This window comes from Montipora foliosa, chromosome 2 (assembly GCF_036669935.1).
Source record: "Montipora foliosa isolate CH-2021 chromosome 2, ASM3666993v2, whole genome shotgun sequence".
NCBI lineage: Eukaryota > Metazoa > Cnidaria > Anthozoa > Scleractinia > Acroporidae > Montipora > Montipora foliosa.
In genome coordinates this window covers 50,709,331-50,727,021 of record NC_090870.1, presented here as the reverse complement: position 1 = coordinate 50,727,021, position 17,691 = coordinate 50,709,331, and the positions used below count along the sequence as shown (strand labels likewise).

The following is a 17,691-nucleotide window of genomic DNA, read 5'->3' as shown; positions in this document are numbered from 1 at the left end:
TTCAAGGGCGAAAGGATAGTCATTCCTTCCAGCCTTCGTAGTGAAATGATGGCCAAGATTCATGCAAGTCACATTGGTATCCAGGGATGCCTACGTAGAGCTCGCGAAGTTCTTTACTGGCCCGGGATGAACAAAGAGATTGAGGAATATGTTGCGAGGTGCAAAACCTGCAACAACTACCGCAGCGAACAAGCAAAGGAACCCATGATCTGTCATGAACTTCCCACAAGACCATGGGAGAAAGTAGCAGTTGATATATTCGAACTCGACCAAAAGGACTTCCTTGTTACTGTCGACTACTATTCAAGCTTCTTCGAAGTGGATCGACTTACCACGAAGACAGCAAGGGAAGTTATTAACAAGATAAAGCCGCACTTCTCGAGACACGGAATCCCAGATACGGTCGTCTCTGATAACGGCCAACCGTTTGCCTCATCAGACTTCCAAGAGATTACAAATCTCTATCACTTCGAGCACGTGTCAAGCTCTCCAGGGTACCCACAGTCCAATGGCAAGGTCAAAAACGCGGTCAAAACGGCTAAGACGTTAATGAAGAAGGCCCTTGATAGCAAGTACGACCCCTACTTGGCACTACTCGACTGGAGAAACACACCTTCCGAGATGCTTAATTCATCACCAAGTCAGCGAATCTTCGGTAGGCGGACCAAGACTCTACTACCGACGTCAAGCAAGCTTCTAAAGCCCAAGGTACCTGACGTTGATCAGAAGCTCAAACTACAGAAGTCAAAACAGTCCTTCCACTACAATAAGGGAACAAGGGAACTACAGGAGCTTAAGCCCGATGACACAGTACGTGTACAAGCACTGAAGCTGGGAAAGAAGAATTGGGTGCAAGCCCAAGTGGACGAGAAGGTAGACATAGGGTCGTACCGCATCAGGACTGAGGACAGCAGCGTGTACAGGAGGAACAGAAGACACTTGCGACGAACGCAAGAGACTCCAAAAACCAAGGCTGAGGAACTGCCTGACAAAGTTCGTCCAGATGAGCCCACCCGTGCTCAAGCCAAGGCCGAGGAACTGCGTAACAAAGTTTGTCCAGATGAGCCCACACCACCATCAATAGCGCCGACCACTGTAGAACATCGTCCAGCTAGCGGAACCTGTACAACTCCAGTTCCAACAACAACACGCAGTGGCAGGATTGTCAGACCTCCAGAACGCTTTCAATAAACTTTTTTTTTTGCTTTAAGATTAAGATTAAAAGAAAAAAAGCAAACAAACAAAAAAAAAACTGACATTGAATCTTGTTTCATGATGATAAGTATTATAGAGTACCAATTAGTTGTCATACCGTTTAGATTATTGAGGATATTCTTTCCTACTGTAACTCTCGTTTTTTTTTTATTTTCCATTACCTCCGAAAGGAAGGGAGATGTGACATTATTCTAATCCCGTCACGCTCGTTGTAATTCAACACGTCCTTGTTTTACCGCTCTTAGCAGGATATCTTGTGTGAGTCAGGCAGTCTTTTCTCATCTTCAGTATAGTGATTAACAATCTTAGAAAACGTGTTGTCTTCCCTAAGACGTAGAAACGTTACACTCTTCACAAAAATTTCGCTTTTCTTTTGGAAATACATCTCGGTTCATTGACATTCAAGAGCTCAGAGAATTTCTTTTGCGCGATTTCAAAGATTTCGCAAAATAATCGGCGCCCTTACAAGTAACATTACCTGATGGCAGTAATGTTACTACAGAGCGTGGTAGTGATTGGATTGTTTTTGGTATGATTACCGCGGCAAAAGATGTCTCGAAATAGTCTTATCCCATTGGTTGAGACGTGGTAATACTTAGAGTAAGACTAGTAAGCTTTTATTTCCATAATGTTTTTGTCCTCTCTATATTGATTTTGGCCTCTGTTATTTATATATTTTGCTGAGGCTAATGCCAATATATTTTCAGGGGCAGGTAGGATAAATAATGACCGGTTTCCAAAACAACGAAAACGTTTCTAGGGGGGTACGGGTCCCTGCTCTGCCCAAGAATTTTTTTGGATTTTAACTCTCCAAACTTCCTTTTCCTTTGTTTCTGACCGATTTCGGTAAAACGGTGGAAAGCGATATTGATCCACCCCTGATTTGACTCATCACTAAGGCTGTCATGGCCTTGAAAGTGTTGATGACCAATCGTTGCATTTGAAAACCACTCACCTGGAAAAGGCTAAGGGTGCCCAGCTTTTAAGAACATTGATCGTAGTCTTATATAATTATTTTTGGTGTTAAAATCTTTTTACAGACCAATAGCGAGACATCATACATGTATTCATCAGTGGAGTCCACTCCAGGCCATATGGACCCTGAAATAAGCTCTTGGGTAGAGGAGGAAACTGAAATTTCCCCCTATATTCAATCATTTCACAGGAACACTACCCATAATGATTATCAGCCTACTGCATCAGCACAGGTAAACAAATTTGAATTATTTCATAATTTGCCTTCAGTAGTCTATAACCAAGTTCAGTCTAGTCAGACCTTTTTGGAAGTGAAAGTTTGTTCCAAAAGTAGAAATTAGTTCTCATTTATAGGCAGTTTTACCGTCACGCAAGTAAAATTTAGTTAATGGATCATTACACTATTATCTGGAACCCTTTCATGGCAGCTCTGTTTTCTCCATTCTTGTTACTATCAATCTCAGACATCCATGGACAATGGCCCACTTCATGGACTGTTGATTTCAGTCTGTGGTTCAAAAATTCTGATTACATTATTACGATATTACAACAGAGTATCCATACACTTTTCCTTTATTAGGCTATGCTCAATAAGGCATATTAATACATTATTGCACCATTACGACTGAGTATCCACATACTTTTCACTTGCATTGCTCGGTTATCGTAAGTAATAAAAGCTTGTTACGTTATTACACTATTACGATGTTTTGATTAAGATCATTTGTTTGTACTCATATTATTCCTGTTAAGTACAATTCCCCGCAAATTTCGAACCTTCGATAACTAGATTATCAAATGGTTTCATCATTATCCGTGTAGTTAAGAGTTTGTAAATGTTAGCAAAGTTGATAATTTCAGTGCCATAATTTTGTCCTGATGTATTTGTAGCCGTCGACGGTGATGAGACAGTGAAGATTTCATTTGGTTGTTTAGTTACCGGATTGAACTTGAAAAGTATGTTTCACACATGAAATGTGTGACCAGTTGAAAAATCCTAAGGCATTAAAAAATGTACTGTCATTTACAAACTACCGAGACAAAGCTTATAACTTTATTGAAGCGTTCCTGGTGAAAGACAAATTTAAGCAACATTTGATAAACAGGTGTTGAAAAAAACATGTGTGACGGCACATGATTCCTGCTGAAAAGCAAAGTCAGTTCACGGCTACACACGAAAAATAATGTAAACAGTACGATTCACAAATTATGCTACTGCAGATAAAAATTATACCTGCAACATAAAAAAATATCGTGGAGATTAGCATTGGGGTTTTTTCAAACTTCGACTAGGTTACAAAACATATACGATATACACTTAAAATAGCATCAACTTTCAGTACTTCTTTTGGATTTTTGGAATGAAAACTTCTTTCAATTGAACAGTTGCTAGTTTGAACATTTCAACGTGTATGTGAATATGTCTAGAATTTCCACGGCCGTTTTTAGGAGAATGAAATTTTTATTGCAGCCGTAAGTCAATCAAAATACATTAATTAAGTCTTTTTTTTTGGATTTGGAATTTCCAAGGGGTATGGGGGACCAAGTGGAAAAATCATGGAAATTCCAGGGGGTGGGGGGAGGAACGTGAAGCCCTCTGGAACGGAAAATCCAGTGGGGTGGGGGGGTCAAACTGGAAAAAAACTCTCCATGGGAGGGGGGTATGGATATTTTCTGGAACCACACATTGCAACCCCTCAGAATGAAATCCAAGATTGCTTGTTTTAAATAAGGCCAATGAATATACTTTATTCTTGAGAGTAGCCCTTATGCTATTACGACTTAATAACCAAAAAAAAGAAAATACATGTAGTGAAATCTATACTGGGCATGGTATAAAAAGGCACAGCCAGATTAACTACACCTCTTCAGGAGGACATGCCTCTATAATAATTAGATTTGTTTTTGCAAATCATTTCCAGACAATTGCTGACAAATTTCATGTTACAAGTGATGGGTTGGCAACTACAGCAACATATGACACGCAATCTGACTTTTACCAACACTTTGGTCCAGATGTGGTACCTGACTACAGGACACCCACTGAGGCTTCAACACCAGAGATTCTGCATCCATCTACAGGGTTTGTCAATGGTGATAGGTTTAATCTTCTTAGTGTTGGTCACCCAACAGTAGGTGATCCAATGGCTGGCTCATTTAAATCTGGTAAGTGACAAGATCTTGTAGTTTTCAGGTGCTGTGATAAAGTTGTACCAAATGGCTGATTTGAATTTCAGGACCAGTTAAACAAAAACAACATGACATATTTAAGATGATTTGTAAAATACGCTTAATTTATTTGTTTGCTTGGCATGTATTTATCACCCAATACCATGTTATTGAATAATGTAAAGCTTAAATCAGTCCAGTGTGAAGCTGATAAATAGAGCTGGATAGAAATATTGTATTAATTTTTACAGTCAGCTGAGAAAAAATCATGTGGGTTGGTTATGCATCAATCAACAAACGCTCCTATATCGTTCATGATGCCTATTTTTTTAAGATCATTTCCAGATCTTTTTAGGGTAGCAAAGTTTCTTTTAGCTTTCTTCAGAAGTTATAATTTTTGTGTCAAGCAGTCAAAAACTATGTCCCCTCCATTAGTTAATCCATTGACTCGTGGGAATAAGACTTACAGTAGACAATTTGACTTGTCAACTGGGGTCATCCCAGGGGGTTTGATATGTCAGTGGGTTAATCAGTCCCCTCCATTAATTGACCCATTGACCCATGGGAGTGAGACTTGCACAATTTTACTCAATCTAATGCCAGATGATTTGACACGTCAACTGGTGGTGTCCTGGGGCATTTGAGGTGTCAGTGGGTTATAGTTTCTTAACATTTCTGAAAGTCAAGAATTCCAGAAATTATTGTCTTCATCTTTGATCCAACTCTTTGACATTTTTAAACATCATTTGTGTAGACGATGCTGCCAACTTTTTTGGTCAAGAAGAGGAACAACATAGTAGCGCATGGGCATCACTCACTGAGAACAAGGTACAGCGGGCTAACCTGTGGCAGTGTTATTTTGCATTTGGACACCCTTAAGTACTAAAAATGGGACCTCGTGTATACACAAATTTCATGCTTGAAATATATGCAAATTCATAAAGTGAAACTGTTTGCACGAACGGGTCATATCCTAACAATGCTGCTATTCTTCACGTCCTTTAAAACATTGATCCATTAATAAATTGCTTAACAAAGAGAAACTCCTGGTTAGTGTTTATTCATTTTCGGCCTCGCTATAACCAGAAAACCCAGAAGTCTTGATTTGTGATGGAATGCATGCCATCAGTTTTCGGTATTATTTATTTTTAAGACATTTACAAATTACTGCTAGATTTTTGCAAGAAAAAAACATGGCAGTATTGTGTTCCTTGCATGTTCCATGAGTTTGCATTACACCAGGCAATCCCTCGTGAGGCTTCTTTGTTGCAGAGCAATCAGAGGTGGTATTGTGATCAGGTCTAATCTAAACGTAGTCCGATTCTTGGGAGTAATTTTTCAAACCTGAAATGATTAGTAACATTGTTCATTACTCAAGCTTGCATGAATCAAAAAGCCCACAAACTCAGTTCTAAATCCGTACCTGAAGTCAATGTTTGCGAGTCATGTTGTTGCCAGTTGCTCAGAGAAATTGAGTACAGGTAATTGGCAATAAACACCCTTTTTTCTAAAGGAATCATTACATGGAATCGGTGCATGCTTGTTGGAAGTTACAAATTTATGAAGGAAGTTGACACAATATGTTGTAACAGGGTCTCCTGTCATCTGTATTGTACAATTTCTTTCACAATGGGGATCTCTGACTTTTTTTGTCAAAGGTCTCTTCCACATTGCTTTATAGTTTCTTCAAGAGATAAAAAAAGATTGATTACCTTCTCTCCAGGTGAACTGCATCATCCTCTTATCGTTTTGCTGAATGATCAGAAATTGTGTTCTGTGATCAGCAGAAAGCTGAGGGGATGATGCTGGAGTGAGTAATAATATTTCTACCTTTCAAAAATTGTCTTCTTCGATTCCGTGAGGATGGAGTGTACCTAGTTGAAAGGTTTTGTTCCAGATTCTTGCGTCTTTCTGTGTGCCCGTGGTGTGAGGATAGGCCGCAAATTTGTCATGTGTTGGTGTGAGTAATTCGGAAGATTGAAGTGGCACACAACTGGTTTTGATGCATCTGTGTCGTTTTTGTTCTAGGTGTTTGTGCGAAAGCGGTCCACCACTCTTTTCCCTGTTTCGCCCATGTAGGTCTTCTTACATAGTGTGCCAATCGTGCCTAAGACATCGACCGAGGGACCGCGCACTACAATTGCCACAGAACAAAGAAACCAACCGAATTCCATTCACCCTCACCTACCATCCACAAAACCTTGCAGTCAAAAATGTCATTCTCAAAAACTTCAAATTCCCGCAGTGATCCCGAAACTAAACATATATTTTCTCTACCAACTCTCATTTCATTCAAACGCAACAAAAGCTTACTATGGGTAACTTTCTAGTTAGGAGCGCATTTAAGTCTGACAACCAACCGGGAACCTTCAAATGTACACGCACAAGATGCAAAAGTTGTCCTTTTATTTCTAACATGGCTAAGATCTCAGGACCGAACCGATCCGTTAAAATCACCGACCACTTTACATGCATCTCCACAAATGTCATCCATTGCATAACCTGCACACTATGTAAGAAAACCTACATAGGCGAAACAGGGAGAAGATTGGCGGACTGCTTTCACGGACACCTATGAGATGTAGAAAAAGGACACAGGTGCATCAAAACCAGTGGCACACCACAACATGACAGTTTTGCGGCCTATCACCACTCCAGCCTCATGGAATCAATGGACGCTTCTCATTCCATTAATTTATTTACAAATTCATGTTACCATATCTCCACCAATGGCAAAGCTCCTCCACATCCACATAAAAACCTACAACACCCACAATTCCTCTATTCGCTCTGACCAGGGGCTAACGCTTGAAACGTCAGCTTTCCAAATCGTTCACGGTGGTAATTTGACCCTTAACAACACGTTTGATAAAACCAAATTTTCATGTGTTTCTAATATTAGGAGAATTTCTGGACATATTTTCATCCTTTGTCAGTTTAAATGATTCTTCCTGAGTTGCAGATAAAAATATGGTGCATCAGGTGATCTGGAATGATAAAATCATTACCTCATTAATTTAAACACTTTCTGCCCCCCAGGCTGGTCAAGTTTCAACCCCTGAATATAGGCCATCATCTGGTACCTCACTACCACAGTTGCAACTGTCATCAACTGAGTCTTTTGGAGACAATTCAGCATCTATTCTAAGCGATGGGCTTACAACTATATCTGAACCAGCTGGCATCCCTTACCAGGAAATTGGTGCCACTGTTGTACCTGACTACGAGATACTAACTGAAGCTTCTCTGCAAGAGGTGCAGGAAACCCCTGATCAGATTGTCAATGGTGATAGATTTAATCTCGTGGGAGAACCCCAAGCTACATCTGGACCAGCTTCCATCCCTTACCAGACATTTGATCCTGCTGTGGTACCTGACTACAGGACAACAATGGAGGCTGTACTGGTATCATCCACTGATGTAACCAGTGGTGATATGTTCAATGTCCCTACGGAACCCCAAGCTACATCTGAGTCAGCTGTCATCCCTAACCAGCCATGTGGTCCTGCTGCAGTTCCTGACTACAGGACACCAACTGACACTTCACTGCTTGTAGTACAGCAATCATCTCATGTGGTCAGTGATGATAGACTCAACATACCCAGGGAACCCGAAGCTATTCGTGAATCAGTTACCATCCCTAACCAGCCATTTAGTCCAGCTGTGGTACCTGACTACAGGACACCAATGGAGGCTTCAATGCTGGAAGTACAGCTATCATCCACTGATATAGCCAGTGGTGATATGTTCAATTCCCTTAGGGAACCCCAAGCTACATCTGAACCAGCTACCATTCCCAATCAACCATTTGGTCCTGCTGTGGTACCTGACTACAGGACACCAACTGATGCTTCACTCCTAGTAGTACAACAATCATCTCATATTGTCAGTGATGATAGGATCAAAATCCCCAGGGAACCCCAAGCTACTTGTGAATCAGCTACCATCCCTAACCAGCCATTTGGTCCAGCTGTGGTACCTGACTACAGGAAACCAATGGAGGCATCAAGTTCAGAAGTACAGCTATTATCCACCGATATAGCCAGTGGTGATATGTTGAATGGCCCTTGGGAATCCCAAGCAACATGTGAATCAACTACCATCCCTAACAAGCCATTTGGTCCTGCTTTGGTACCTGACTACAGAGCTCCAACTGAGGTTCCATTGTGGGATCCCCCAAGTGTTGCACACCAGGCTTTTGCTGAATCAGGGAGAGGCTTACCTCAATCTGGTGAGTCGTGACATTGAGATTTCAGAAAGGAGTAGATCCTCTGTCAACAGGCAGCGAGTTGTAGAAATAATGAGAAATTAGGTCAAATAACAACAGCTACTGTAAGACTTTTTCATCTTCTTTCACCCATTATTTAAGAGACAGGGAATAGCACTCAAGAAGAATAATTATTATTACGAGTAAGATGAAATACTCGTCAAATCTTTATTCAGTTTACAACTTACACAATTAATAATTCTTGATTGTTTGGTGTTCAAAGTACCGTAAACACCCACAGATAAGGCGCGCCTCGAATTTAGCAGCTTAAATTATGGAAAAAAAGTTTTTTTGAAAGAAATCAAAAGAGATCCAAAGTCGAGTCTTTTCATCCCCTTTTCATTGAACGTAAACTTACTATTAACATTGAAATGGAAAAACTTAAAATCTTACCCTCAAATAAGTCTTACCCACAATTTTAGCACTTACATATTAATAAATTATAATGAACATTGTTTCTACCAACTTTGACATATGATTGATCTTTTTCTGGTATTTGTTGACAGGGATTTCTTCATTCAATACAGTTTTTACATAGCTTCTTGCATTACAATAAGCGTGAGCAGAACGTTCATAGCTTAGTAACCAGATCGAATGCGAAGATGGAAAACTGGACACCGGTCGGAAGAAGCCTTTTTCAATTGTTCTCGCAGATAAGCCGCACCCCTGATTTCCAGTGAAGATTTTTGAGGAAAAGGTGCTGCTTATCTGCAGGTGTTTACAATAACCTGTTAGTATTGTCAACTTCATTTCGCTTTTCTTTTAATGGTTGTCTTTACGGCTTTACTTTCTTACACCAGTGGAGGAACCTCAAAACAGCATGTGGGCATCTGTTGAAACTCCAAGTGTCAAAGATGACAGTCTGCCATTGAATCAGGTTCGTGTGACTTGAGACATTTCAGCAAAAAATTATTGTAATTTCAAGATAACAAGATGTCCTCATCACCAAATACAACGTAAATTCACGTTCTCATGACTTAAGAATAGTTAATTGTTGTTTTGACTTTTGCTATTACTGTTAACTTCTTTTTCCTGCACCATTACGTGGGATACGGAACGTAGGACAGCTGGTCTTGTTACCCTAGCGAATCAAGATTTATAAGCCACCCATTGATTTTTGTGTTATTATATTGGCTACTTAACATCATTATATAAAATCACAGGATGGATACCATGCAAGAACCAGTTTGTTTTGACAAAGCCATCAGAAAAAAGCCAGCCAGCAGTGGCAACCTTTCATCTTTATTACTTGTATTTTACATGGAGGAAAAACAAACTTGTTTTGTAGGGTCTAGTGATGGTAAAATCAAAAGGCTGGTTGCTGCTCTGGAAAGTACAGAAACGTTGAGCAAATTTTTCCATGATACAAAAATTGATGGGAGAGTTATTTAAAAGATAAATAAACCTCTTTCTGGCTTGCTAGTATGTCAGCTGAATAATGTCCTTGGCTGAGTTAAATTGTCCTCAAAATTTCACATTTTGTCTCCCAAAGCTTTTCTTCTCGGCCAAATATTCATTTTTCAGACAATATCTTGGCTATGGACGTTATCAGCAGACATACCAGTGGCCTTAGGGGTTATTTTTTAATCCCATAGCTTTACATGTAGATGTCCTGGGCTATCATCATCATTTATTGTTATTAAAGAAAAGGTGATTTTGCCAATAAGGAATGCTCTCAACAGGCTCAGCAGGCTTGTGGGTGCAAAGCCACAGAACTTGGTCCAGGACATGTAGGACCATGTGCTATTCAAGAACTGGCTCCAAAGCCAGACACTGAAAGGAAATTAAGTGAAATGGATTTTCTCACAACACAGGTGGAAGAAATTTCAATACCTCCTCAGAAACTGGCGTCATCGTTAGTCAGTGATTCAAGTGAGCAAAGACAAGATCCAGACAAAATGGCAGAGCCAGTGGCCGATTTAGAAAATCCATCTGTGTTGCACCAAGATCACCCAGTGTTCCAGGAAAATGGGCTTCCTGTGCAGAAGGAGGAAGTAACAACAGGTAAAGGTCAATTTCAATCATCAAGATTAGCAAGCTGCTTGCCATGAGAGTTCATTGACAGCCATGCAGTCACCTCCCTCAGCTTCTTTTATTCTATAAGTGTGAACAAGATGATTGCATTGCTATTAATAAACGACTCATGTAAGTTGATCTAATTCGAGGAGGTTAACTACCCACAGGTTTTAATAAAATTTGAAGTTGATGACTGGTTTGAGTAGAGTAATAAACCGACTGTGTCAATATTGCCGCCTTTCTCTAAGGTGTCTGTGAGCGTGCCATTTTTAATAGCAAATTTATGATCATGTCTAGACAACATCATGTTGTGTTCGTCAAATTAATTTTCATCTTAGGTTTGAAGGAATCTGTCTTTAATTCATTCATTCAATTTAGGAAAAACATGGTGGACTTTTCTGGGTGCAGTAGCTAACACTTTTCATCGGCTCTCGGTATTTATTGAAACCAGTTTGCCCCTTTTTCTTTGGACTTTTTTTTTTATTTTTAATTTGGAACATAATTAGTTTTGGTTCTTTCATGATGCTGGAATGTTATCTTTGCTGAAGACAGGACTCATATTTTTTTCTCAGCCGTAGATGCCACAAAGTTCTTATCTAACTAGGTGGAATAGGCAGCTTTTGAGAAAACTGTTTAAAGGACCCTAGTCAGCCACGCCCAAATTTTTGTTGACATGTTTGGTGTTGTATTACTCTTGGAACGTGACCAAACCAAAAATAATCGTGAGAAAATGCAAGATATTTTTATTGGCTCAGCTGCATTTAATTGATTACCAAGAAGTTACCAATGAAAACAAAGCAAGGCAGTTTAATTTAGTTTAATTTGTTGCTTGCATGGTACTTTGTAAATAATGATAAGCAGTATTGTGTCTCAGTAAAAGTAAACTAAAGATAGTTTCATTTGTCGCTCTCACAAAATAATCACAATACACACTTGTAGCATCAGATGAAATCTATTATTCTTCCTAGAATTTCTTCATTTTATAGTTTACCAAATCCTCAAATGGGTGTTGAATTATCCAACAAAAATGTCTTGTTCCTGTAAAGTAAACACAAGCTGACCTCTATAGTTTTTACTTTCCAGATCAATATCACAATACGTCACACGCAAGCTTGCTCAGTTCCACCAAATTCAGTTTTATTATCAGTGAGAAAATGAAATGAACAACGAAAAGATATAGACTTTTACAGATTGTCATAGAGATCAATATTCAAATGTTTGCCTGTGTTCAGTGCTGTCAGCTTGAGCGGAAGACGCGTATAACATTATTTGAACCAGAATCTGACGGTGAATTCACTGTTTGTGACTCCTTGCAATGTAATCCAAGAAATTATTTCTCTACTTTGCAGAAATGATAATACATTGATTCTGATCATTCTAGCCTTTAAATGCCCGCTGTTCTTCGAGGAATCACAACTGAATAATTGCGGTACTCCTCCCTTCTACTCCAAGAGATTAGATGTTGTTCAATAACATCTCCGTTTCCATTCAATGACATGTTGCGAAGAGCAAGTCATACATAAATAATCATAGAAAATGAAATTATTATAAACATAGCTTATTTTTCCATGGAAAGCAGAATTAAATAGCCCATTTGATGTCCGATGGAAACAGATTACTCTGACAGTCATAGAATTCCGAATTTTTGGTTGCACCGAAAATGGCAACTGAAGTTTTGTGGGCGTGCAATGTAAAGTAGGTGACTAGGAAGGGTCCTTTAAGAGCAGTTGCTTTAAGGTGATTCCTTAGTAATAGAAGTTGTCGTAAGACTTTCTTTAAACTATTTGTGATTGTTCCCTACATTATGGTGATTCGAAATGTGCAATTAAACAAACAGGTCACCAAGCTCGCTTGGGAGATATAACTTGCTCAAGTTACTCACACTTAATCATTGCGACTTCATCTATCAAAGACAAGTTTGTTCCATCTGTTCATGCTACATTTCACAGGAACAGGAAGCACAGCTTTGATGTAATTCTTGAAATAACAAAACAAGTGTATTGTATCAGTTATTCAAAAGGAACAATTTAATGTTTGTTTTATGCAACAGGCACACATCATGAAAAGGCACTGACTACACACATTCCTCGGGTGTGTGATCTCGAGGAGACAATTTTGTGTCCACAAGTGATGACTACGAATACTTTTTTCCCTCTAACTTTGTTTTCTGATGTAATTTTTTTTTTAAGTTTTACAGCACAAAGAGGGGGAGTAAGAGGATAAAATTATGCCAAAAAAAAAACATAGGTCACCAACCTCGTTTAGGAGAAAACAGAAAGCAAACCCAAGCTGGACCCTTTGACAACACATCTTCCCGATAGCGCGGTTTCACTTTCACTCGTGGACTGAAATGGCACTTTAGCAGAAGCAAGGCTATCATTCGACTTTTTTTTGCAAGAGTCTAAAACTTTTCTGTTCTGCTCTTTACTGCAGTACTCTGTTAATGGCCATTCTTCTTTCTAGCGAGCTTTTCCGCTCGAAAGGTCACAATTTTGAAATGTTTTTGGCCATGTTCGATGGCATCAAAGCCAAAGCATGCAAGGAAAATTAAATAAAGGCTTTAAATCAACTACTCTATCAAAACAACCAGATATACATATGCAGAAAAATTACTGGGGACGTTTTTCAGTGAGAGATTAGAAAGGCTCCGACGCTGGCCAAAAGAATGTTCCACATCAAAGAGGCTCAGCTTTGTTGTCTGGGTTTCATTGTGAGATGTGGAAAGCAACCACACAACACAATCCAGCTTATTTTGTGAAGGCATAACAAGCAATGAAATTAATTTTGTCCTTTATTTATGATTAATAAACCTTGCAAATCAATCACTTAACCACTTGTTGATGACATGCAATGCTTCCTTGTCATTTTGGAATCACTTGGAGGCACAGGAAATTCAATCAAAAGATACCCGGTATTTTTATCAGAAAGCATAATTATGTATAGGTGGCATCAAAAATCGAGAAACTGGAATTATTAACTGTTCTCTTATTATTGCCAAATGCATGTGTACCACATTATTATCTACTAGTGGTGGCATTCTGGACTTTCAGAGTTTCCTTTTGCACTTAAGCAATGAGATGGCAATTCTCACTAGGTTTGCCTTAAAATCAGATCATGTAGACCAATTATTTACTGCATTAGTTTTGTATCAGGCATGTGAAAATGTAATTTACCGTACGGTGATGTTACTTGATTTGTATATCTTTTACGTCTTGTTTATTTGTTTTGGTGGATTGGAATAAAAAATAGCAATAGTAATAATATCTCCTTCAGTTTCTACAGAGCTACCAGAAGTAAACAAACTCCTTGCTGAACCCGACAGCCCTCGTGATGCACGACAGGTTGCCTTCTTGCAGAAACAACTTGCAGGAAAGGCACCTGCGTCGTCACCTTGCACATCTTTGTGGATGAACGCTAATACCATGTTGCCAACTCCTTGTGTGTTGGCTCCAGCAGCAACAGGGCCCCTGATTGAAATTGCAGAAAGGAGTGGCACAAATAACCTGCCTCCATCAGACAAGCAGGTATGAGATAATTTAAAGTTGCATGTTGAAAATAGTGGCATTGGTGACTGAAGTAGCTAATGAAATCAGGGAGTTTTGTGGGGTCAAATTTATCCTCCATTGGATGACTGTCATTAGAGTGGTTTTCAATTGAGTGTAGAAAGTAATTAGCAAATTACTTTGGTTTTGCATTACTTCACTCAGTGATTGGTTCAAAGTTCTTGCGCCATTTTTTCAACCATTCAGAAGTGAAACCAAAACCAATCGTGGTTCACGCGTGCACATTTTCTCGCGCTTTGTGTCGGCTAGGTGTAATTACTTAGAGTTTTGATTGGTCTACTGGATTGTCTCCGTCCTTTTTGATTGGCCAAAGTAATTACTTTGGTTTTGGTTTGACGACACTCATTTGAAAACCGCTCTATCATTTCTGATTTGTTTCTGGGGAGCAGGGATAGTGCAGTGGTGATAGCACTTGCCTCTAAGCAATGTTCCCAGGGTTTGGTTCCCAGACTTAAGGCCATATGTGGGTTGAGTTTGTTGTTGGTTCTTTTCCTCCTGGTTCTCCAGTTTCCCTCTCCACAAAAACCAAGATCTCTAAATTCCAATTTGGTGTAGCACCTCTTGGAAAACCCTGTCTGGGTGAGTGGCTCTGAGGTTCCTGGGTTAGTAATTTGAATTAATAATTTGATTTTTTTTTCTTTGTTATCTTTAGCAGAAGGAACAACCCCCTCCTGATTTGCCACACCTAGTGCCTCTTACTGATGTTATGAGACTATTCAAAGATACCAGTGATCAAGCGGAAGTTCTTGAAACACCTGAGGAGTCTGATTCTGAGAATGAGAATCCAGTTTTGCACAATGAAAGGAGTGATTGCAATCCATTTCCTCAAGACTTGACATTGTTAGTGCAGGAAACTTTGGATGCTGCAAATGCCGAGGCTGAGAAAGCCATGCCAGTGATGTCACAGACTTGTCCAGGTTTGCCCAAAGACATCTCTTATTCACTCTTCTTGATGCCAATTTTCTCTGTGAAAACTCCTATTTTTTTTAATATGAATATGATCCTTATGCAACATTATGAGTGTAGCAAATGCAGCTTTTTACTAGTATTTCAGCAATTTCTGTTTTCCAATTTAGGTAGTTCTACCAAAGATCATCTCTGTCATCTATGCCATCATAATTATTTATCTTGTTACTGACATAATAACTATTAGTTACATGTACATGTACCATTAATAAGAAATGAATAATTATTATTTTTCATCAGAAACTCAAACTGCTCAACAGCTGCGGTTAGATTTGAATCTTAATCCAAAGAGCCAGGGACAAGTTACAGAGCCATTCACTGCTGACATGAACCCTTCTAGCTCGACCGTCAACAGTACACTGCCACCTACACCAGCCGAAGTACCTCTTAGTAATAAAAATGTTCAGGAAAACATCATAGAAACACCACCACCCAGCAATGTTCAAGGAGTAGCACAAGTGTCGCAACCACTACCAGTAAAAACTGTGTCTGAGGAACGACTGAATGAATTGTGCTCACAAATGCCATTGGCAACCTTACTTCAAGGAGCCAAAAAACAGCTGAAAAAGAAAACCACTCAGGTGTCTGCATCAGTAACAAATGCAGAGCCAGGATCCTTGCAAACTAGTAGCAATCCACATCTAGCATCAAATGCATCAAATCTGTCTAACCCATCAAGTGCATCTTCAGTTTCTGTTTCAAGCAATGATCAATCACACCATCTGTCTGGACATTCTTCCCAAGATTCGTCACATCCAAATCAATCTTTTCAGTCCTTTGAGAGAACTGAATCCTTGCAACATTCCCATGATAGAGACTACGGTCATTCACATGATCATCCAAAGGAACCTGGCAACCAATATCACCCACATAGAAGAGATTCTTATTATTCTGATGACGAGAGAGATCCTGATGACCTCCAAAAAAGAAGGGATCCTTACTATGATCAAGAGAGGGATAATGAAAGACTCTATTATGAAAGAAGGAATTGTGACCGTAGGAGAGACTATGCTCAAAGAGAGAATGACTATGGCAGAGGACATTATGATAGGGACTACGACAGGGGAGTGTATGATAGCCGGGGTTATCCTCGGCGGGATAGTTACGATAACCATAACTCTTACTATGGTCGTGACTATTTATCGAGACAACCCTATGGAGGTTATGATGATAAGCGAAGTTCTCGGGAAGACTTGTATCGAAGTTCATTTCACAGTGGGCATAACACTCCATCTTATGACAGTAACAGCCCGTATGATGCTGCATATGCGGCACATCGGTTCAACTATCCATCATATGGGGATCCTCAGACTATGGACATGTATCAATATCAGTACTTGATGTATTTATACCAGTTTCATCCACAACATTATGAACAATACTGTGCTCAGCTTGGTTATTACAACACAGGTTACACGCCAGAGCAGATGGCGCAATATTATGAGGGAATGTACAACACATCAGGATATTATATGTCACAAGCCACAGTGCCAGGTTTGATTTGAATTAATTGATAAAAAAAGGGACAATTTTAAGTTTGTCCAGTTTTTTTTATGTCTTGAAAGGAAGGCTTGATTCATAGTCTTGCCAGGATAAGTTTTTTTGTTATTATTTTGTCAAATCACAGCTTGATCTTAATTGGTGAACAGCGCACAAGTTTTTCATTGAACTCCTGAACTGCAAGGATAACAGCTTCACTTGAGTTTAATGATGTCACTTTTCCCTCGGTCCAACCCTCTGAGGTCCAGTTGGTCAGTTTTGAACATGAGTAATGGCGGACCGTGAAATCCAAAACTTAGACTCGAAGTAAACAGCCTTTGGATAAGAATCAAAGCTCAAGATTTTGCCAGGCAAGTGTTAACCAAACACACTTTCAAAATCGGAAGAAAATATTGATTTTTTGGTAAAAAAAAATCACTTTTTTTCTTCCAATTTTGAAAGTGTGTTTGGTTAACACCTGCCTGGCAAAATTTATCCAAAGACTGTTTACTTTGAGTCTAGTTTTGGATTTCACAGGACCTAGGGAAAAGTGACATCATTAAACTCAAGTGAAACTGTTATCCTTGCAGTTATGAATGCAGTTTTAGCAATTGCGCAGAGAAGCCTGAAGAATTCGGAACTTCAATGGGGTTTGAACCCGTGACTTCACAATACCGGTACAACGCTCTAACCAACTGAGCTATGAAGCCACTGATGTTGGGAGCTGGTCATTTGTGGATTCTCATGTTCCCGTGATGAATGAATCAGTGATGAAATGATATATGAATTGAATTATGCGTTGAACTACAGAGTTGAAATCAAGGGAAGCTATGATCCTCACATTTATTTTCGCAATTGCACAGAGAAGCCTGAAGAATTCAGGACTTCAATGGGGCCATGGCTAAAATTGCATTCGTAACTGCGAGGATCATAGCTTCACTTGATTTCACATCCGTAGTTCAATGTATGATTCATTTCATGTATCATTTTATCGTTGATCATTTACATGTACTCAATAGCTTCAAATTTCAGCATGTAAAT

At 39.3% G+C, this 17,691-nt stretch overlaps 1 protein-coding gene across 3 annotated transcripts in view; it reads left to right on the top strand.

Moving 5' to 3' along the window:
• The window catches only part of LOC137993470 (protein transport protein Sec16A-like), a 70,070-nt gene that overhangs the window by 29,412 nt on the left and 22,967 nt on the right, over positions 1-17,691 (top strand). For 2 of the 3 annotated variants that reach the window (XM_068839343.1, XM_068839342.1), the window contains exons 6-14: positions 2,256-2,423; positions 4,113-4,356; positions 5,114-5,187; positions 7,399-8,590; positions 9,427-9,503; positions 10,441-10,630; positions 13,916-14,166; positions 14,858-15,122; positions 15,412-16,665. In XM_068839343.1, coding sequence (XP_068695444.1) covers positions 2,256-2,423; positions 4,113-4,356; positions 5,114-5,187; positions 7,399-8,590; positions 9,427-9,503; positions 10,441-10,630; positions 13,916-14,166; positions 14,858-15,122; positions 15,412-16,665 — 3,715 coding nt within the window. The remainder of the gene's footprint in view (positions 1-2,255; positions 2,424-4,112; positions 4,357-5,113; positions 5,188-7,398; positions 8,591-9,426; positions 9,504-10,440; positions 10,631-13,915; positions 14,167-14,857; positions 15,123-15,411; positions 16,666-17,691) is intronic. The other variant, XM_068839344.1, reaches the window with a different exon arrangement.